Consider the following 23,865-nt stretch of genomic DNA (forward strand, 5'->3'; position numbering starts at 1 on the left):
CACATCGTCATAAAAAACAATTTTCGTACCACGAATTAGGGATAAGATTTTTATCTGTATACATATAGTATACCTAATCTGTGGCTATAGAGCCTAGTTACAAAAGCAGCTTTGGCTCTATTGGTAAGGCGATCGCCTCCGGATCGAGATGTATTAGGTTCGAATCCTACAAATCTAGAATTTTTTTATTTTTTTCACAGGTGTCGACGTGTAGTGAAGGTAATAACAATCAAAACACACTGTAAGCGTGTTTTGATTGCGTTGGTTTCACTCTGGGGTTATTTTTTTTTGTTTAGATTTCGCGTGAAATACTGTAAGTAAACTTCTCTTTCGACTCGACCAATCACAGGTGCGTTTCCATCAAAAAACATTGTCAAACAAACATTCGCAAGTGTTTGCGAATGTTTGAAAACGTTTGTAAATGTTGGTTCGTTTCTATTTTTCTCTTTTTGAACAGGATAAAAATTCGCGAATTAACAGTGAGTTTGTGAACATTTGTCAACGATCCGGAATATTTGCACAAAATGGCTCCGCGAAAAACAGCTATTGTAAATGCCGCTTCTTTTATTATAATGTGTGTTTTGAAAGAAAAGGAGACTATGAAAAAAAAGAAAAGAAAACATAGGTTTTGGACGTCATACTTCTTGAAAACAGATGATAGAAGTGGCCTATTTAGGAATTTCTCTAGAATGTCACAAGAAGACTTTCAATACTTAATATCGTTAATCGGTCCTAAAATAGGTAAAAAAGATACTAATTACAGAGACTGTATTCCTGTGGAACTGAGATTGGCTATAACACTTCGGTTTTTAGCCACGGGAGGTTCATACAACAGCCTTATATATCTCTTTACAGTTTCGAAGCCACTTATATCAAGAATTATTCCAGAGGTGTGTGAAGCTATCATTGAAAGTTTAAAAAAACGACACAAAATGACACGTTCAAATTCAAATGTTTTAAAAAAAAGTTTCGTTTAAACCTGTTTCCACGAAACACGCAAACATCGCCAGTCGGTTTGCGACCGTTCGCGAACCGTTTGCAAACATTCTAAATAACATCTCCACGAATTTCGCGAACATTTGCAAACATTATGCGCGCTTGGTGGAAACGCACCTTTATAACCAGCTTTTATTTTAACTTTCTCCGTTGACGGACAGGGGGGCAAAAGTGGCGCGAAAACATTAAGACCAATCAGAGCGTCGTCAGATGATCATATCAACGGATGACTGGGGCATGAAAATCCGCCTTTAGAGTGTGAGTATAAAAATATAAGTAAGGAATATCATTTTTATGAAATTGCTTGCTTATGTATTTAATTTTGTTCACACATATTTTCCATAAACAAATATAAGTTTTTCCCAGTTTTTCAAGAATATTCCGTGTAATAACAAAAATATAGGTTATGTTGTTGTACAACCAACATATATACGGCTGGGGAATGATAATCGATGATAATTTTGGCGTGTTCAATCTCTAGGCATTATTTACTAAAAATTGACATAAATTTGTCAAAAATTCACACTAATTATAGAAAGATTAAAAAAAGGATAGAACGTCTCCAGACATAGATCTATTTCCAAAAAAATATTTTGTCTCGAATTTTAAACTAGGTACACCATTTAAAAATTATTATTTATATTTATATATTTAAAAAAGCTCAGGACTCATACGATCTAGAGTTCATGACTAAGAGGCTTTATCAAGAATACAACAAATGGGGACTTCAGGTTAGTCTAAAGAAGACCGAATACTTAGCTGTCAATTCCAACGCTTGTTTTGAAGTCTTCATTAATGATAACGTCCAGATTCAACAAGTAGACAAATTTAAATACCTGGGTGCTACTATCAATAACGAGGGTTTGGGCAAAGTAGAAATACAAACCCGAATTCAGAAGAGCAAACAAGTTATTGGACGTCTTAACAGCCTCTGGTGGGACCGAAACTTGTCTGCAACAACTAAAAAGAGACTTGGAAGAACATTGGTGGAGTCAGTTCTTTGCTATGGTTCAGAGCTATGGACTCTGAGTGCAGACGCGAAACGCAAAATCGAAGTTGTTGAAATGGACTACCTTAGAAGAAGCGCAGGTATATCAAGCCAATGGAAAAAAAGACAAACATCGAGGTCAGGCGTATCATGAATGCATCGGAGGAGACAGTACTGGATCGAATCGAAAAATCCAGCTTAAAATGGTTTGGACACGTTCTGCGTATGCCGGAGAACAGGTGGCCAAAAAGAGTTTTTCAATGGGCTCCCCAGGGCAGAAGAAAGAGAGGTAGACCTAGAAAATCCTGGAACGGAACGGTTACGGAAGCAATGGAAGCTTGTAACCTAGAAGCTGATGACGCTCTAAATCGAGATGTGTGGCGTAGGGTAACGGGAAGGCAGCAATAGGCTGTAGTTGGAAATGAGTATTAAATACTTAAACCAAATTCCGTTGCCTATGAATTGTTGATTAGGTTCAAAAGTTTTTCTCTTCTAACTAAATTTAATCGTTAGCATTTGCGTAAAAGTGTGTATTTTGGGTGGTATTCCACAAAATTTGCTGGCTATTGAGGAAACAGAATATGTGCAGATTACAAAAATAAATTGAAAATAATACACTTCCCCAATAAATTAACGCACCACAAAAAAATAACCAAAAGTTAAGTTTTTGTTAAAACCGCTTATCCGATTTGGACGATTTTTTTTTGAATGATAGGTTATTCTTTCCACAATGTTGCTATACTAACTGTATTTTGATAGGAACCCTTTTTATACTAATACCGGGTGTAGCAATTATAACGTGTTTTTTTAATAAAATTTGTGACATCTTGTAGAGTTGATCAGTTACAGTATCAAGTTAAAATTGAAATCACATTTTAGCCTTATCTTTTTTTTTTCATTTTGTTTTTTTATTTACTCCATTATCTTTCTTATTACACGAGAAACAACATTTTATAGGATGACATGATTTAATATTGGTTTTAATTAACATTTTTCCATTTTACTCACTAAAGTAAGTAGCAGGCTATGGAAAAACACGGATTACCAGTAAATGTCAAATAGAGATGCTAGTTTCTGTGCAAACTTGTAGACCATCAGTATCTCTAAGCTGAGTTTAAAGGGTCCGAGCTGTTACGAAACGTTGTCTTAATGTTGAGAGTTTTAAAAAACGTTCCTGAATCGGATTGGTTCTTCGATTCCTGCCTTGTCCCGGCCTGCGACAATGACTTCCAGTATCTCTATACCGTTGATTAACTCGTTGAGTGAGTTACATTAAATCGTTCACCAATTCTTCGGTAGCTCCAACCTTCCTCAGACAATATTAATGCTTGAGCACATTCTTCGCCAGTAAGATTTCTTGTTTCACGTGCACGTTGCATATTTTTGATATAATAAAAGGACCAGAACGACTGACACTGACAACAAGCATCTCTATTTGACATTTACTGGTAATCCGTGTTTTTCCATAGCCTGCTACCCTTGTTTATATATTCTTAAAGTTGTTCCAACCAACAATTCGTATTTATAGTGGTTTACAGTAATTTTGTTAAATTATACGAATATTCCCGTTGATTATTGGTTTGAAATGAATATGACAATGTCCTCCAATGAAAATGCGAGTTGCTTAACTCTAATAATTCTAATTCTGAGCTAGAAAATGAGCTAGATGATTTACCTAGACAGTTATTCAGAAGCTACAAACCTATCGATAAAAATATGCATGAAAATTTACTTCCTAGCACACAACCGGAGCATATTGATACACAGGTGTAGTATCAAGATTATTATAATGATTTTCATAGCTTTAAATCAAATGTTTTTTTGGCGACTTTTGATCTCGCTAGCTCGTGTGTCACGGCCTTGAATTTTTACTACCAGCGCGCGTAAAGAGGTTCAAAGTTCAATAAAGAAGAGTATGTATGGGCCAAGTAAATGACGTCTAGGGCTTGACTTCGCCAAAATTATCATCAATCGTCATTCCTCAGCCGTCTTTGACGCCGTTTTTTTTCGATCGTATAGTACAACTGCTAATAGGTTGTCAGCGATTTGGTCGTTTTGCTTGGAATTCTAGTGTAATATAAGAGGTAATGATCATATCTCATTTTTTATGTATGTATATATGGAGTTTTTATACAATTTTATATTTCCAATGTTTTGATAGTATATCTCATCGTTCTTCTAAGGCAGGTAGATTTCAGTGTTTCGGTGTTTGACCTTTAAGTAAACACTAATGTTTATCTCCCTTTAAAAGAAAACATTTTAGATATAAGGATGACGTAGAAATATGTTATAAAATGGTTTGATATTTGACATGCATTTGAATAAATCAATTTATAACATATTTGTATGGAATCATGTGTTAGTCTATAAGAAATAATTTTGTTTAGTGAAGTGATAGGTATTCTTTTGGTGTTGTTTACAAGGTTGAGGACGATTTCATCTCAAAAAAAAGTATTGCTGTTTTTTTGGTAGCTGTTTAATAAAGGTTCTTGTTGCAATTTTTTTGTTTCATTTATTTGTTTGGGTATAATATTTAAATTAGAAAAAAAATTCTTCAAATAATAATTTATTTATATTACTAAAATTTATAATTTCTCTAATGGATATAATATTTAGAACTAAAAAAATATATGTACTTATAATCACAGACATTGAATCATTATCTAAAATCGTATCATGATAGCTTAATATAAATATATCGATAAAGCTGTCTACTTTCTAGTTTTGTATTATTTTTATAAATTTTAAAACATCTCTTTTAATCTTCCTAATAATAATAGTATTCATTTTGGCACTATTTGACATGTATAATTTAATATGTACTTTGATAAAAATTGATCTAAAACTTGTTTTGTTCTACTTATATAAATACTAATTTGTTTTCATTTTTGTACTTCATATGTGATTTATAAAAGAATAAGAATACTTCTGACGGCTATTGACTTCATATTAAAAAAATATTCATACACATAGGTTACTTTTTATCCCATAAAAACTAAAGGATATGGATTACTGTTATCCAGTTCGACGTTGCTGGATACTCTGGGAGTGGGAGGTCTAGGATCGGTGTCTGAGCATCCTAAAAGCCAGTAGGTTGTTACAAAACCCTTGCCTTTTAGTTCCACCTCTCCTCTGAGTTCCATATTGAAGGTACCGAATGTGTCGAATAAACTTTTGGTAGCTTCGCTCACGTGAATTTTGAGGGCTGTAAAAACATAAAAAATCAGATTTAAAGTTAAATCTGTATTGTTTCTAATCTTTTAGTTTTTAGAAATAATTCTACTAAGAATCTTAGATCCTATAAACTTCGTGAATAAAGCGTTACTTAGCAAGTTATTACTCACAACTTCGGTGAGTATGATGTACGTTTTCTACTTATTTTTTTCTAGAAGAATGTTAACGATATCCTTCTCTTAGGGTGAGCTTATTAAGCTTAGGGCTGCCAACGGTGCACTATTCCAGAGGACAGTCTTTATGGTCGTACTGTTCTCTTTCACGTATTGCAAAAGTCCTCTAATTTTATATACAAAATTCACAAAAAATCAAATCTAAAATTATTTGTCTATCGTCTATCGGAACTACGAAAGCGTAGAGCTCTGCCATCGCAACGTTGAAGAGTATTTTTTAGTGAAATTTACAGTTTTTTTGTAAATTTACACTTTTTCTGTAAATTTACATTTTCTGTAAATTTACACTTTTTTGGTAAATTTACACTTTTTATGTAAACTCTACACTTTTTCTGTAAATTTACACTTTTCTGTAAATTTACACTTTTTCTGTAAATTTACACTTTTTCTGTAAATTTACACTTTTTATTTAAATTTACACATTTTCGGTAAATTAAATAGACACTTTTTCTGCAAATTTACACATTTTCTGTAAGTTTACACTTCCTGTAAATTTACACTTTCTCTAAATTTACACATTTTCTGTAAATTTACACATTTTCTGTAAATTTACACTTTTTATTTAAATTTACACATTTCTTGTAATTTAGTTTTTCTGGAAATTTACACATTTTCGGTAAATTTGCAGTTTTCTGCAAATTTACACTTTTTCTTTAAATTTACACTTTTTCTGTAAATTTACACTTTTTCTGTAAATTTACACTTTATTTAAATTTACACATTTTCGGTAAATTAAGTAGACACTTTTTCTGCAAATTTACACATTTTCTGTAAGTTTACATTTTTCCTGTAAATTTACACTTTCTTTAAATTTACACTTTCTTTAAATTTACACATTTTCTTTAAATTTACATTTTTTTTGTAAATTTACACATTTTCTGTAAATGACACTTTTTCTGTAAATTTACACATTTTCTGTAAATTTATAGTTTTTCTATAAATTTACCCTTTTTCTGTAAATTTACACATTTCTTGTAATTTAGTTTTTCTGGAAATTTACACATTTTCGGTAAATTTGCAGTTTTCTGCAAATTTACACTTTTTCTTTAAATTTACACATTTTCTGTAAATTTACAATTTTTCTCTAAATTGCATGCTAAATATACTACCCAGCAAGACGACGCCACGCGACGGCGACGTCTCGGCAACGACCTGTAAACTGTACAAAACTGTAACTTTGTGTAAATTTACAGAAAACATGTAAATTTATAGAAAAAGGGTAAGTTTACAGAAAATTTGCAAATTTACAGAAAATGTGTAAATTTACAGAAAATGTGTAAATTTACAGAAAAAGGGTAAGTTTACAGAAAATTTGCAAATTTACAGAAAATGTGTAAATTTACAGAAAATGTGTAAATTTACAGAAAATGTGTAAATTAAGAGAAAAAGTGTAAGTTTACAGAAAATTTGCAAATTTACAGAAAATGTGTAAATTTACAAAAAAATGTGTTAATTTGCAAAAAGAACTGTAAAAATCTTTTTCAGGGTTGGTATGGCAGCGTATATATAAAATACGCTTTCGTACGTAACCCAGCGCACTCAGCTGTTATTCAAAGGAAACTTCTGTCTCTTCAAAATATTGTTAAGGCTGTTTACCCCTCAGACGAAGAATTTTCTAGACATTTTTATAAAATGATCTGATATTTTTTGCGAATTTACTTATCCACGTAGATTATAAGATCTAAGAAGAAGGTACAGCACGATCGAAAATGGGGTATGGAGAATGGCAGTCGATGATAAACTCTAGACGTTATTTTCTTGGCCCGTACTCTTCTTTATTTTCTAATGGCTCTTACTACCAGTTGGCCTTAAGAAGGTTGTAATTTATTTTTAAATGACGTAGTTTAAAATCGAGAATTTTTTTTTTGTAAAATAGATTTGTGTGTCTGGAAACGTTCTATCGTTTTTAAATATCTCTATAATTAGCGTTAATTTTTCACACTGAAGTTCTATATTAATTTTCAGTAAATGTCTAGAGATTGACCTCGGAAAAATTCTTATCGAGTCTTTGACGCCGTTTTTTTTTCGATAATACGGTATATGTACTCACGTTGTCCTGTACTCTCCATTCGGCTAGCTGTATTGACTGTATCTCCGAACAAGCAGTAATGGGGCATTTTTTGGCCCACCACGCCTGCACACACTGATCCAGAATGTATTCCTACAACGGAAAATTTCAAAACCTAAATGTCGTATATCCCTTAGTCTTTATACACAGGATAACCACTTATAACTCGCCTAATTTTGAAAGAACTTTTTTTACAACCGTTAACATTTTATGCAGCTCATTAAAAATAGGTTTGAGAAATTGTGATCTTTGCGCCGGCGCACAGTGGTATATTTCTGTCTTGAAACTGGCCATAAGTCGAAAATTCAAACTGCAGAAAAATCGTAGGCAGTTCATCAGTCTACACGTAAAGTTTTACTTGTCAGTCTTTCTTGTTCAGTCAAAATGTATAAAGTAAAATCTTGCGTGTAGACGACACAGTTTTAAGTGGTCATCCTGTACGATTTTTACCTGCTCTTAGCTGTAGAAGTCTGTCTGGTTGGTGGGCTATGGTAAAATTTCTCACAGCATCCAGTATGGCTAATGCCATGAGACCTATTTCTCTGGCATGGTTGTTGGCGTTTCTTTCTGGTAGTCCAGATACTACCATGTAAGCGTCTCCAATAGTTTCCACCTAGAATTGGTAAATAGTCTAATTTTAGTATCGTTTGGAAGACAAAATTAAAGATAAATTATCTAAAACATAAACTAGATACCTTATTTTCAGTTCATTTATTATTTACCTTATAAACGTCATAGAATCCAATTATTCGGTCAAATGTGCTATACAGGTCGTTTAAAAAGTCCACTACCTGAAAGACCGATTTTATTTGGGTATTGTATTAAATTAAACGACATGTAGGTATATTTAGAGTATTTCAGAAAGGATAAAACCACAAATTCTCGTGGAAAATATGTGAAGGCCCTCCAACCAGTCTGCGAAGATTTCGAATCCAAAACATGATAGAAAATCCAATTTGTCAGTAAATTAAAATAACAGTCAACTGTCGGTTATGTATTTTCTAGTTGAATAGATTTTAAATTGATTTGCTCTATCTTATATTTGTAACATTATATCGTTAGTTATAAACCTTGGTACCTAGCTATACATTATAAAAATATAAAATAAGGTAAATATACTAAAATTGCTGTTAGACTTCTGCATACCTTTCAGGAATACTCTGTATATATCAAAGGATTTATAGAGTTATATATACCTGCATGGGTGTACTGTTAGCGCAAAGTGCAGTGAATCCAACAATGTCACTAAAATATATAGTAACACTTTCAAATTGTTCCGGTTGAACTAACTCTCCAAGCATCAACTGTTGAGCTACGGGTCGAGGTAAGATCTGAAAAACACAATATCTACATAATATATAAAATGCTAATGTTTATCTGTGTCGTCTCTACTGAAGTAACGACTTGCTCTAGAAAGTTGATTTTTTTACTAAAAGATAGCTAATTGCAGTAGCGGCTCGTGACCATTAGAACTGATGAGGCGACGCAAACGCGGACGAAAACAAAAAGACGGGGGGGGGGGTCTAAGCTGCAACAAGTTTAATTTTTTTTCCTCAGATATAATATGTTTGAAGGTTTAACCTACTAAAAATGTCATAAGAACTTTTTTTTTGTTTTTATGTGTTTATTTTCTTTTTGTTTTTTTTAAGCAGCTAAGCAACAATAAGCTAGAGATTTTTTTACTCCTCAGGTATAATAAGTTTGTAAGCATAACTTATTAAAAAAGTCATCATCGGAACTGTTTCTTTACTTTTTTTTCTTCAGAGTATAAATAATATAACTTAAACATATATTAGCTATTAGCTAACTAATCTAATGATCGTAATATAACAGCTCTAATTTGAGGTTTTCGTTCGGTTAGTAAGACGGAATTTGTCACATCAATCTCTACGACGCGCGACGCGACGACATAAATAAGAAACAAACACGTAAAAAATAGTTAAAAAATGTAATTGTATAAGAATTATTCCTTGTAGGTTAAGTTTATACGTCTGTCTTTAAGAATAGCAAATTTATCAATTATGTCATCATAAAATTTCCCTTCGTTCTCACTAAGGGTAACCAACAGCTCCTTTTCAATTGAAAATAAAGACAAAGCAGAAAGTCTATCTTGTAACATTGTATTTTTTAAGTAAGATTTTATCCGTTTTAGACAAGGAAAATCCCGCTCGGCTTGAACACTTGTAATCGGGATTGTTAATTTGTCTTTTTATCATTTGTTATAACACTTATCTGGGGAGTAGGTCTGTTTCCCTGTAAGACCTCTCGCTTTTCATCCTCCTGTCTTCCGGAAAACGGGGTTTCTAGAAGGGACATCACAATGTCATGTACATGATGCATTTTAAAGTCTGATTGTTACAAAATAAATCACTAAACTCTGAATTACAGGAGGTAATTCGAGGTGAGGCGGCGCCTCAGTTGCCTCACCTGACGGGCCGCCACTGGCTAATTGGCTTTTCTAAAAACTGTCGTCGCCAGATTTTTTGTTTTTCATTTATAATTAAAAAAAAATAAAAAGTATCTTTTCTTCCAGATGTCGTGGCGCGGATGCGCCAGGCTTCAACTAGTTAGTAATAATGAATTAAATAACATTGACTGTATTTATACACGGAATAAATATAATGCACCGAAGATATTTTATCTTTGGGCGCTTATTTCAAACACAAAAATTTTTATTTGTCAAGAGCTTTCAGAAACAAAGTCTAAGAAAACTAACAAAAAATGGTTGCTATGTCGTAGTTTTCGAATCTAATTAACTAATTTAATTTATTAATTAATATAAAAATAAAGATTATTTGAGAAAGGGAGATTTTCACAAATCTATAAGATTTGTCACCATTCATGGGACACAGGGCACAGAATAAATTTTAATAACGCCAAAATAATAATGAAAGAAGCCATAGCCTCTAGAAGAAAAATAAAAGAGGGTTTTTAATACAATCTAATAAAAATAAATTTATTAGTTTGCTCATACATCTGTAGATGTTAGTAATGTATGGCAATCGCTTCTTTGATTTTAAAGAACATAACATAAATACACATAGCATATACGTAAAAATTAAAATTAATCATACCGAATGTTTGAGGCTTTTTGGTTTTACCTTATTAAGTAATTGTTATCAGGTAGTTAGTTGTTAATTTTGAAGTTTAACTTGATATAATGTCATTTTGACAGACCGTCAACGGTTTTTGTAGACGTATCTCTTTTAAAAAACTAAAGTGTTCTCGAATAGTTGAATTTAAATATTTTAAATAGTTTTTTTTTCTTTATTCTTTGTATTTTTTTGCTTCCGACGACGGAAAGAGATAAAACTTTCCGAAACCTGAAGCATTTTTTTTAGTTAGGCAAATTTGTACATCTATAAGCGCAGTGTTTACAAAAAATAACTATTTTATTTTGTAGATTTTCTTGCGGTGGCGAAATACCCGCATATAGGATTTTTTTGGAGAGATGAATCCGCCATATAGGTATAGACATTTTTTATGAAAATAGTATTTTACTTTATCCTTAGTTTATCTTCTGCAGTATATAAAGCAATTGATTGTTACCTGATAAAGCAATTCTTCCGATCTGCGTTTCTCTTGGCTCAACTCTTCTGTTTTTTCGCTCACCAAAACTTCTAAATTGTTCGCGTATTGCTCCATTCGTCGTAACAAATCGTCCATTAAGTTTTCGCAGTAACCCCTATATAGATAAAAAAATATAGTTAAGTATAAAATACCATCAAAAATAAAATGGCGCCAGATTTGGCTTGGATATGAAGATCGGTATTTTCCATTTTCTAAGTTCCAAGCCAACTCGACGCCGTTTATTTTTCGATCACACACGGTATTTACTAAATGCAGATTATTTTTTCGCTTACTTCATAATACTTTTTAGATTTCCTCGTATCGAATCGAACGTGGGCCTTTCCTCTGGATTATCGTTCCAGCAACGTTCCATCAGTTCCAGCAATTCTTCGGGACAGTCTCTTTGACTGACCGCTGGACGAAACGGTGGGTTTTCCCTACTGGCCACGCGTGCTATTATTTCTACAAAAACAGTAGCCATTTAGGTAAATTGGCGAAAAACTAATGAAAATATTCATTAACGCAAAAAAGTATTTTGTTATCAAACAAGAGTTGCTAAATAATTATAAATAATAAACTAGAATAATTTATTTCAATCAAGGATTTTAACGTGATTTTATTTTTGTACAATAATCCAAAATTAGATTTAATGGAAGAGAGTTGAGCATAGTTGATTTCTGCTCTTAAAACAAAACGGCTCCATGGCGCCGTGGCTTAGTTGGTTAAAGCGCCTGTCTAGTAAACAGGAGATCGTGAGTTCGAATCTCGCCGGGGCCTACCAAACTTTTTTATTTTTTTATTATTATCAATATACGTTACTATTATAAATAATTTTTCTAGAATAACTACAAAACGTCTGATAAACAAATACTTTTTTTAATTAAATATATTTTTAAAGAGAAAATATCGAGATCTACCAGCACTAAAAATATTTGCACTTATTTAAGACTCATCCTGTATAAAAGTATTATCATGCATTTACCTTCAACTTCTAAATATCTTCTGGCAGCATCATACGGCCCACCCCGTACAATAATTTCTTCCAGAATTATGGCAAAGCTGTAGACGTCTCCTTTCTGTGTTGCCGGATTGCCAGGGACTAGCGTCAAAGGTAGTAATTCAGGAGCCACCCATAGCATTTCTGGAAATAATAGTTATACTCGTAGCAAAGAGTAGATAAGACAAGAGACGACAGTTCGCGCGGTACCTTTCATGTTTGAGTGGTGGGGAGAGTGACCTCGTCTCGCTTGTCCCTTTAAATTTTCGTAATTTTTTCGCGGGAAATTTGAAATAGACTATTATTAAAACTTGCCCAAGAACTTGCCTGTATAGCTTATAAATAGTTACTGTATGGGTAAAGAAATAAATAGGAATGAAAAAAATGAGTTTTCTAAATATTATATAAAATAAATTATAATTAGAAACATATTTGTCCGGGAATAAAGATAATAAAAGCAATATTTTGTATATCGTTGGTAAACAAGATAAAGTCGATTTGTAAGAAATGTTTTATTTACGTGTATTTTTTTTACATATGGGCTTGAACAAGTGTAATATCACAATGTGGAGTTTATGTACAAAAAAATAGAGTTGCTCAATTTTTTTTTGTAAAAATATATTACAAGCTTCTAACCATGTCTTCGATCTATGGATTACATTTAGTTTAATAACATAATTATATAGTATATTTCTATAAAAATACTTTTCAGGATCCTTTGGGTGAAAGGGTGAAATATTATGTTTGTCGAAGAATATGGCCTATTTTTGCAGTCTTTATAAGCAAACACATTGCCACCATCTCGTCTTTTCCTGCTACTCGTGTCCTGTTCATTATTCATATTTAACCATAATTACTAATTAGTACGCAACAAAAACGATACTAAAATTAAACCTTAAAAACTCTCAAAACGATAATATATCGAAAAACTCTGAAAACACACTTTAAAAAGGCAAAAATGTAAGAAAACAACTAATCAGATTTGTATTTGTTTATGTTTAAGCCTGATTGAATAGCAGAGCTGATTAGCGTCCTAAAATCATAGGTTAGAATAAATAAAATACGCAGTTGTCAGATTTTCAGATTTTATCTGTTTATCTTTGAAATCGATCAACTTAGTCATTCTGTTTCTTTGATATTATCAGTACATTGCGAAAAAAGAACCTAAACCAACCTAAACTAAAAATTTGTATTTCCGTATTAACATACGTTACTTATATCCTTCTTATATTATTAATTTATTTTCAGAAAATCTTGTTTATTTTTCAAAGAAATATACTTGGCAACAGACAAAATGGGACCTGATGGGACCTTTAAATTTTAATATATCTGCGTCTCTCTCGCGAAATTCGACTTCTTTCTTCACTGTCGTCTCTTGTCTTATCTACTCTTTGCTCGTAGTATAATATTCTGTTTACATATGTGGGGGTGGGGTTGTATATTTTGCGGACATTGTCAATCAGGTATGCTGTATCTTTTTGTATCTTTTTTATATTTATTAAGTTAAGTTACAAGTTATATTACTTAAGAGACAAAATATATTATTTTTTTGATACAGGGTGTCCCAGAAATAAGTGCAAGTATTTTAAGGGGTGGTAGATCTCGTTAAAAGAAACGGATTTTCTCTTTATGGTTTTTCAAGTAAGTCCAAAATAACGGAGTTATTTTATTTTGAAAATTTCCAAAAAAAATATTTTTTGCTCAAATTTTGAGAACCACTCGTCTGGATCTTTTTTGGATTTTCTTTCTTGTAAATTTAATTTACTACCTATGTTGCCATATTATCAAGAAATTGTGTTTTTTAACTAAAAACTAAAGAAAATTAAAAAAAATCTAATTTTCAAAAAAAAAACATTTTGCGAAAAAACCTTATAGGCGTGTTTCTAGGGTTCAATTATACTACCAGTTAAAATCTTGCACTTATTGGGACACCTTGTATAAAACAACTTACTGTTGTAGTAGCTTGCGTCCTTTATCACATCCATAGGCGTACTCAAGGATGTTAAACCAAAATCAGAAATCTTCAGAACGAATCTTCCATCGATCAGACAATTGCATGATCTCAGTTTTCCATGAAAAGAAATGTCACAGCTGTGTAAATAGCTCATGCCCTGTAAAAAACAATAGCTCATGACCGTCAAGAAACCTATAATCCCTGTTACTATTTGATCTACTCCTATCGGTCTAAGAGACCTTCCTTTTTACTATACCTGTCAATTAATCAATTACCTTTACTATGTCGTATATCAAAGACATCCTAAAATTCCAATCCAAGTGTATGTCTTCGTTTTCCAACACGTCTCTTAGGCTGCCTCTTGAACAATACTCAGTGAGAATAAGAATAGTAGGACATTCAATACAAGCTCCCAAAAATCTGACAGTATTCTCATGCGTGACGTCTCGAACCTTGTCATAAAACAGAGTACAATAAAAATATATAATCCTAATTTACAGGCTTGGTGCATTTCAGTTAATTTCAACAAACCCCGACCGCAGCGCTTCAACGGCAAAAACCAGTAATTATCAGTATATAGTTCACGCCGCCGCACAGTGGAACGAGCTTATGGGAGCGGTTGGACATTAAGTTTTTTACTTGATACTTTCAATCTGGAAAACTTAAAATTATTTATATATACTGTAATATTATGTAAAGAGGGACGTCTTAAATTATAACAAAAAATTGTTGCCTTACATAACTTAAACCATATATAGGGCGCCCTAAAAATATAGTGTGTTTTACCAAAACCAATTTTTTTAAAGCCCATAACTTTGCTTCATTGTTATCAAATTTTTTCGTTTTGAGTTTTTTTGGAGTGGAGGAACTTTGAGTTTTATTAGAAAAAATATTTTTAATAGATTAATAATTTATTATATAGGGTGGTCAACAAAAATGAGCCTTTGAAAATTGTTCATTACTCAAACATTTGTCTTCTTCTTGCGGTGCCGTGCCTGTCTTCAGGCGTTGGCGATCTCCATGACTATTTCGTGGAAGAGTTCTCTATCTTCTGCTGCATGAAACAGCCTCTCCACCCCCAGACCGGTCCAGTTCCGTATATTTCTGAGCCATGACAGTTTCTTTCGACCTATCCATCTTCTACCTTCGACTTTTCCTTGAATAATCAAACGAGGAATATAATATTTGGTGCCACGCATTATGTGTCCGAAGTAGATCACCTTTCTGGCCTTGATGGTGGTTAACAGTTCCCGATCTTTGTTCAGCTGTCCAAGAACTTCCTCGTTGCTTATATGTTCGGTCCAAGAAATTTTAAGAATTCTCCGGTAGCACCACATTTCAAAGGCTTCTATTTTATTTATATTCTCGACTTTTAGCGTCTATGTCTCGCATCCGTAAAGAAGAGTGGACCATATGTAACAACGTAGTGTTCGCAATCGGGTTTGCGGTGATAGGTTTCTATTAGTGAGCGTGGTATTCCATTTTTTGAATGTTCTACGTGCCATTTCAATTCTTGCCTTTACTTCTTCGTCACATGTATTTTCACTATTTAGCCAGCTTCCTAAATATCAAAAATGTGGTACTTGTTCAATATTGTGTCCGCTGATTTTTATCGGGATTGGATTAATTTTTGGTAATTTTGGAAAGCTAATGCTTTGAAATATACAAATTTAATGTCAAAATTGATATTTCATAAAAATTGAAGATGACGAACAATTTTAAAAATTAGGTACTTTTAAGTTTGTATTTTAATAAACGCAGTTTTAGATAAAGTTAATGTTTTCTGGACAAAATAATGTTAAAAAATAATGGTTTAGCATGTTTTTCTTTTCGTTTTTGAATATTTCAGCCAAGTGATAACCATATTAAATTACTGCATATTTGAAAATTATTTGAACGACTAGCATTATTTCTTAATGTCAGGGTAAATGTCAAATAAGGCGTGCGGGAAAGTATCACTTTACGCATTTGTTAGGAAAATAACTATAGTAAAGTGATAGAACACTAATTTCTCATTAAAAAGTCCTATTTGAGAATTATTTTTTTAATAGTTCTGCTTATAATAATAAAAACCGTAGATGTATCCTAATGGAGGGGGGTGCAATGATTTGGATATAATCTACTAATATACGATTTAGGATAGTACCTAATAATAATATCGGAATAACAATATATTTTTAAAGCCAGACTTGTTCAACCTATGTAAATTACTTAAAAGCCCCTTGGAAATAGTATCCATCGTATAGTTCAAATTTTGTTTTTTTTCAAAAAACGGCAAATTGGGGCAACTTTTTTATATATGTTTATAATAAGGGTATAATGGTCTACTATATGCCGCTATTCTTTTTATGGTACCTTGCGGCACTTACTTCATATTTCTTGATGATTAGATCTATAATAAAAATTCAAAACTTTTTAATTCAAAAATATATAGTGGGTGATTGATGAGATGTATGTACAAAATTTTGCCAAAAATTCATTCACAAAGAACGAGTTAAATTAAAGAAATAATATTTTTTAAAAAACCTACCGCAGCTTGGGCAATAAAAAAATCAAATTGTGGTAATATTTTCAACATGAATTAGCATTTTTGAAAACGGTTAATTTTAAACCTTTGTAAAAACGACAAAATACATTTTTGTTTTATAAAAATCAGTTTTTAAGAGAGGACTGACATTTGTTTTTGAAACTACCTTATTCAGTTTTCCATTTTCCCAAAAAAAATTTTAGCCCCATGTCCAACATTTAACATGGACTCGTTCCATTGTGCGCCGTGCCGTCATGTTGATCACATTAAAATAATATTGAAATCGTGGTTTTGTCATAATATTTAAGTATTTTGGTCTTTTTCTAGTGCAGTTAGACGACTATACTCAGGTACGAGGTTTGTGTGCTGTAACGCTGTTTAGGTTAGTAAAAAATAAGTAAAAAAGAATTCGAACTAGGCGTGTTGTGTTGTGACAATTTCATATGTTAATAAAATTGCCGAAGAAATAGTAACGCGTAAAGGAGAGCGTAATTAAGGCGTTATTATGTGCAATTAGATTCAATAACTCAACTTTTTCTCGGATATTCCACTCTCCCGAAACAACGACTACAGCTTCATCGTTTCTCCCACCGACAGTAACCGATTTGATCAATAGCAAAAATGGATTCAAGCGGTTCGACGAAACAAATGAGTAAACAAAGTGCTTGTTACATAATCAAAAATTAAATAGACATATACTGAGAGGATAAAATATAATTTGCAATATTATTGTTTTTTTAATAAACTAGTGATTAAATGTTTTATGAACATCTTCTAAAATTATAATTATGTACCTTTAAAAAATTTCGTTATAGCCGAAATAGTCCCAATTATGCCCCACTAGCATAACCAGTGATTAAAACTATGCTCGTTGCCGTAGTTGATCTCATCTAAAAAGTTTTTTTAACTGGAATAATAAATTATAATACAAGTTTGACCTTCTGAAGATATCAAAATATTTTTTTTTATTTTTATTTTTAGAATGTTCACAAATTATACTTCCTAACACTTTTATATTATAGAATAATTAATTAATACATATTTCGTATACTGGCTATCTAAACCCATGTATTTGTATATGCTAGTTTTTTACGATATTCTCCGACGGTGGCAGCACCGGCGGAGGATGCACCAAGCCTATACTTATGTATAATCTGTATAGGCAGCGAGGCTTGTACCTACTATCAAAGTTTACTGAATTCTGTTGAGAGTGTTGAATAAACTTTGCTAGTACATTTCAATAAAAATATTAAGGAAGGACCTTATAACCTGTTTTATTTCCCATAGTAGTTTTTTGTTGATATCAATTTTCTTCTTGGTTATTCTCTTTATAGCCACTCTACTCCCTTTGTAGACTCCCACCGTTGTATATATTTTAGTTGAAGGCAACGACGTATTCGACGTTATAGAGCCTCTACAGCTTGTTAAACCATACGTCTGAAAAATATAAAATTATATACAGTATGCGCCAAAAAGCACACAACAAACAGAAAAGGAATTATTGAGTTACAGGGAACATTATTTTTTTTAATTTCTTATTTGTAAAATGTTTGTTGCGAACTCTTTGGAGCATCCTGTAGCGTGACTCTTCTTTGAATACTCCCAAATATATGTCATGTCACTTGTCATGTCAACTTGACGCAATAAATAGAGATCAGTAAAGTGTCAACCAACCGTCGTATCATGAACAGGCCCAGCACCCCATCACCCATGCCATCCCTCATCACATAAAATACCGCACACCCTGTATAACGAATTACCTCTGCGAGTTTTTGCACGGCAAGCTTAGATCCGAAAGGTCTTCCTGGTTCTAGAATTACTTCTTCAGGTCGAATTCTCCACGACATGTTGTTTAGATCAGCCGACGTTTTCATGTGTCTGAAAGTGTCAGAAAAATATTCATTGAAACTTTGTGTATAAGAATACATAATGAAACGGTTTTTATTTCTTACTGAATTAATATAAGCTTATATTTGTACCTCAGAAGCAGTTGGGCTGACGTCCACTTTTTTACAAAATGTTGTTTATGGAACTTTTCAACATACCTTATATGATAAGAAAAAAGATAATAAGCAAATAGTGGACTGAGGCCCTATACCTTTAGTGTATAGGCACTTCACATTTCTCAGTCTCCTGTAAAATTATAAAAACTGGACTTCAGCCCAAGCGCTTCTTAACTACGGATTGCGCTAAGGATCGTTTTACTTGTCGAACTATCAGTAAAAATCGAAAAAATTGTAATTTTGTGCGTTCTTTTGCTCTTTAGTGAAAACTACTTCTTCTTCAATAAATTTCTCAATAAGTAATTGATAATTTATGACTTAGCAGCTACAAATATTGTTGAAAACATCGAACATGCTGAGAACATTTCCCTCGTATAATAAAAATAATGACATATCCATAGAAAAATAGCTTGACATAACTCAACAATATGCTATGAAATTCACATATATCTTTGAATAAAAAGACATATATATCATTATATGGGAAATGTCATCGATCGTCATTTCCAAACCAACTGGACGGCGTTTTTTTTTCGTTCATACGGTATTATGGCATACTTACTTATATGTTACGCAGATTAGTGTGGAAGTAAATGCGAGAAATAAACCAAAGGCAAATAATCCATAAATTATGACCATATATGCTTCTAATTAAGCAGCATGAAACATTTAAAAAAGAGGTAATAATAAAATAGTAATCAAAAATACCTTATAATGATTTGATTAAATGTATGAGGCAATTCACTTTATTACAAAATTATACTTATTTTCTATATATTTCTGTAAGTCTTTCTCAACAAGTTTACCTTTGTCCCTACATTCGGGATTGTCACCCAGAAACCCGCACCTTGGGATGTCCGCGGGGGGACCTTCTTGACCACCGGGCCAATGGATTCGCTTTCCACGCAGCGGAGTGTAATGCTTATCCAGTCCATTGTAATGCCCTACAACCTGAAAACAATTTTTTTTTAAACGTCACAAAAGTATTAATTTTTGCGACGTGACATTTTAACGCCTAGACATAAAAGTAAGCCACTTCTACACCTAAGCACAAAAGTACAAAAATATATTATTAACTGATATGAAATAGCAAATTCAGTGAGTGTACCCATTGTTGCTCGATATATAATTACTTAAAGGTATTATTTTTTTATTTAAAAAAGTACCTTTGGTGCTTCGACTGTAACGTACAGCCTCCCCAATAAAATTCTCATTTTTACTCCTAATAAAATAATATACTATTATCTGCTACCGTATGATCGAAAAAAAAACTGCGTCCAGTTGGCTTGGAAATGACGATCAATAACATTCCCCATATCAAAGGACAGCGATCTTCATTTCGTAGCCATCGCTGATGCCGGTTTTTTCGATCATATTGTACCATACGATGGAAAAAAAACGGCGTTAGTGATGGCTATGACATGAAGATCGCTGTCATTTTATACAGGGTTGTTCACCACATACGACACGGAGTATTGTAGCTAAACGATGAGATTTTTACAAATTGTAAGTTTTGGGTTCGATGAAGGACTATTAGAGGTACAATTTAAAAATAATTTTACAAGATACAGAGTGTCCCAAATAAGTAAAAAATATCAAAGTTGTATTTTTTTAAATGGAATATCAAATTATATTATACCATTATTTACCTATCTCTTTAAGTTTCCGTAGAAAATGCATTTTCTTGTAATTTAGAACTTATTTATCAAAATACCCATGGACTATTGACATTTTAGATTATTTTTAAAGATGTACCAAATTTTTAAAGAGTACAGATACTAATATTGTCGATATAATTCGTTTATTTCATTAAAAAATAAAAAAAACTGTTTAAATATTTGTTAAAGAGGATCAATTAATATGATTCCAGTATTCAAACTACATTAACTGACTGTTTGCGTTGATTAATAATAATTGCTCCAAATACTAAAAAACTGAATTTTGTATGTACATTAGACAGTGTGATAAAAAGTAACACCTTAAAAATGATATTTCATTTTTTAATAAATGCTTATTTATAACAACAGAGACTTTAATTTGATAACTTATTATTATATTGATTTCTGACTCAAATCCACATTTATTTATAATAATTTATTAACGAATACAACTAAGTATATAATTAATTAGTATATGGGCGGAAATAATGGTATTATATTTAATTAATGGTATACTCTTTTATAAAGATTTAAATAGTTTTCTTTTTGCATACAAATGGGCTTTTTGCATACAACATACTGTTTTAGCAAAACGATAATATTACTAGCCTGTACATTTTGTACATTTGTTGCTTTAAAAACAATCTAAAATGTCAATATTCCATGGATATATTGATAAATGAGGTCTAAATTATAAGAAAATGCATTTTCTACGAAAACTTGAAGGGATAGGTAAAAAATGGTATAGTACAATTTGATAGACAATTTAATTGTGCATCTGATTCTCCTAAAATATACAGGACATTCCAGTTAAATTAAAGAAGTTATTGCCGTTTGAAGCTAATAATTATTTAAAATAAATTTTTAGACACTCTGTATAAGGTAGTATTACTTTTATTATTGCAACACAATAACTGATCAATAAATAAACTTCATTAAATATTTAGTATTAAAAACATTGATACCCTTGGAGAAATGAAGCTTTAAAATTTTTACTGCAATTTCACAAAATTGAAAATATTTCAAAAACGGTAAGGTTTAAGTATAATAAACCTTAATCAAATTTACCTTTATTTTAATCGTAGAAACTAAAAATGTAATAATATACAGGGTGTTCCATTTAAAAAAATACAACTTTGATATTTTTTATTTATTTGGGACACTCTGTATCATGTAAAAATATTTTTAAATTGTAGCTCTAATAGTCGTTCAACGAACCCCAAACTTACAATTTGTAAAAATCATCTCATCGTTTAGCTACAATACTCCGTGTCGTATGTGGTGAACAACCCTGTATATAAAATTATATGTGAAATGTCATCGATCGTCATTTCCAAGCCAACTGGACGCCGTTTTTTCCATCGTACTATAGTCTATTTGATTTTCATTTATTTACGCTTGGGGATGTAAATAAAAGCACTTGTATGGTATTTGTAAAATCAATAATTGGACTAGATTGTTAACATTAAACAGTTGAATTAGTAAGATAGTAACCTCAAATTTTCCAGTTATTGGATCCAAATCCAGAATGGAATAGTCGGCATCTCTGTCACCATTGTCGTCAATACGTACATGGCCGGTTATACCTGAGAATAAGTTAAAGATAAAAATAAATACAAAGACTACGATATTAGGATAGAGAGATATTACCTAAAAAGTGTCTATCCCACATACGAGCTGTAATTCTAACACCGTCTCTAATATTCCCTCCATCGTTCACTGTTTCATTCAGAGCCATTCCTAACAGGTAAACCCCATCGTAGAAGGCTCCTATGACAAAGTTCACCTAAAAAAAAATCCTACCTATCAAATTTGAACCTCTTTCACTAGGCAGTTTTAAATACAATACGATAGAAAAAAAATTGGCGTCAGCGATGGTTATGAAATGAAGATCGCTGTCATTTTATATGTAAAATTCTATGGGGAATGTTATCAATCGTCATTACCAAGCCAATTGGACGCTTGCACAGTGCTTCGTCCCATGGACAAAAATAAAAAAATAAGTTAAAATTTACTAATATCTAATATATAATTTTATACTTATAGCAATGTTCAACCATCCTGTATATTATTTTTCATAAACAGCGTTTTTGTTAGCAAATATTTTCACTAAAAATAAATTTTGCGATCATTATCTCATCAGTGAAAAGAATAACATTCATAGTAGTTCTGTATATTATGGAGTTAAACGGGTACGTACTTAATTGAAAGCCACTATGGATATTGTTAAACAAGGTATGTACTTTAAATTTATTTCTAAACAAGTTCGTGATTGTAGTTTTTATTTATTTTTTAAGATGATTCTTAAATGGGTATAAAAATTTTACGTTTTCAAATTTCAAAAAGGCATTTAAAAAAAACATATCAAAACATATCTAGAATATTTTTGTTGCCATATTCATACACTTTTAATTTTTGTATAGTTCACCTGCGTCTGCTTGCGACGAACTTTATTTAATAACACTTTTCAGATGGAGTAAAATTGATAAGCAATGCCGATCTGGCTAATACTTAGCTTGATCATAAGGACAAGAACTCAAAATTATTTGTATTTCAAAAAATATGTTCTTATTAGATATTGATGAACCTTCCAGTCAAATGAGACACCACTTGTGCCTGAAAAAGTCCACTATGTTGGAGCGAAACGTCGCATAAAAAAAGTGTCCATCTTTCAATTTATTATAAAATCTCATACCCAGAAAAGGAAAAAATAATATATGCATATGGTCTATTAAAGAGGTAACTATTAACATCCGAACCCCTCATACCGACAAAATGAACAGTAACAACGCGAAAAAGTAACATATTAGAAAATGATGTACAGAAATATCTTATATGTGAGGATACTTCATCTACCTGTGATTTAGATACTATAAATTTAGAAGATTCTGTCAGCAGTGATTCTCCTGAATCAGAGTAGTTACGATCTATGCATTTTGTTGTCCTAAAGTAAATTTATAGCATCTTAATTTTTTTTTTAATTAAATATAACATTAATGTTTCTTTTTCATTAAAGAAAAACATTTTTATCTTATATTAGGCTTATATTGTAGGAATCATGTTCTAATGTTATTTCAATTCTTTTTTATCACAGGAATTTATTTAATACTTACACCGTTTTCATACTAAACTTATTATTTGCTTAGATGGAACACAGCTCCAACATTATTATTATTTATAAGATTTTTTTTTCATAAACGTGGGACTAAGAACATCATCATTTAGTACAATGAGAGTACTCATCATTTGTGTCAAATAAACCTAGTTTGAATAAATTGCTTACAATAAAAGAGAAGTTTTGGATTTTTGTCCTCTAGAGGCCATATGTTCGAAGCACTGTGGCCTGTATTGAACAAGAAGCGTCGTCGTTCAAATTTTTGTTGTAATATGCATATCCAAAATATGGTGGAAAGATGTACCTAATAATGATAGAATTTTACAAAATATTTGTTGTAGCTATTTCTGCAATAGGTTTATTTAATCATGGTGACTTTCTCTGTAATTGAATATTCCATGGCACAAAAAAATGTTTTAGACTTCAACATGACTTGAACAGACTTCAATGCTTCAAAAATGTATCAGTGTCAGTGTCATAAAGTTTAATAATTTACTACGGCTTAGCGAAAGAGTTTCAAAGTAGTAGGGAGTCTGATCTAATCAGGCTCAGGCCTCTACTGTCATGTTGGATGTGAATAGT

At 31.8% G+C, this 23,865-nt stretch overlaps 1 protein-coding gene and 1 non-coding gene across 2 annotated transcripts in view; one reads left to right on the forward strand and one right to left on the reverse strand.

Annotated features, from left to right (window-relative positions):
- Positions 1 to 4,602: 4,602 nt before the first annotated feature.
- The window catches only part of LOC115890401 (atrial natriuretic peptide receptor 1), a 56,831-nt gene continuing 37,568 nt past the window's right edge, over positions 4,603 to 23,865 (reverse strand). Inside the window, exons 9-24 of the mRNA XM_030910629.1 lie at positions 21,819 to 21,954; positions 21,663 to 21,754; positions 19,317 to 19,461; positions 19,073 to 19,157; positions 18,268 to 18,385; positions 17,777 to 17,944; positions 14,256 to 14,432; positions 13,978 to 14,137; positions 12,012 to 12,170; positions 11,323 to 11,491; positions 11,009 to 11,144; positions 8,656 to 8,790; positions 8,182 to 8,250; positions 7,910 to 8,072; positions 7,442 to 7,552; positions 4,603 to 5,189 (exon numbers count right to left, since the gene is read on the reverse strand). Of these exons, the coding sequence (XP_030766489.1) occupies positions 4,966 to 5,189; positions 7,442 to 7,552; positions 7,910 to 8,072; positions 8,182 to 8,250; positions 8,656 to 8,790; positions 11,009 to 11,144; positions 11,323 to 11,491; positions 12,012 to 12,170; positions 13,978 to 14,137; positions 14,256 to 14,432; positions 17,777 to 17,944; positions 18,268 to 18,385; positions 19,073 to 19,157; positions 19,317 to 19,461; positions 21,663 to 21,754; positions 21,819 to 21,954 (2,247 nt within the window). The 3' untranslated portion in view covers positions 4,603 to 4,965. The remainder of the gene's footprint in view (positions 5,190 to 7,441; positions 7,553 to 7,909; positions 8,073 to 8,181; positions 8,251 to 8,655; positions 8,791 to 11,008; positions 11,145 to 11,322; positions 11,492 to 12,011; positions 12,171 to 13,977; positions 14,138 to 14,255; positions 14,433 to 17,776; positions 17,945 to 18,267; positions 18,386 to 19,072; positions 19,158 to 19,316; positions 19,462 to 21,662; positions 21,755 to 21,818; positions 21,955 to 23,865) is intronic.
- Trnat-agu lies at positions 11,733 to 11,806 on the forward strand. Its single transcript has one exon. It is a non-coding gene; the product is annotated as a tRNA-Thr (tRNA).

This window comes from Sitophilus oryzae, unplaced genomic scaffold, assembly GCF_002938485.1.
Source record: "Sitophilus oryzae breed Bouriz unplaced genomic scaffold, Soryzae_2.0 scaffold_864_pilon_pilon, whole genome shotgun sequence".
Lineage (NCBI taxonomy): Eukaryota > Metazoa > Arthropoda > Insecta > Coleoptera > Curculionidae > Sitophilus > Sitophilus oryzae.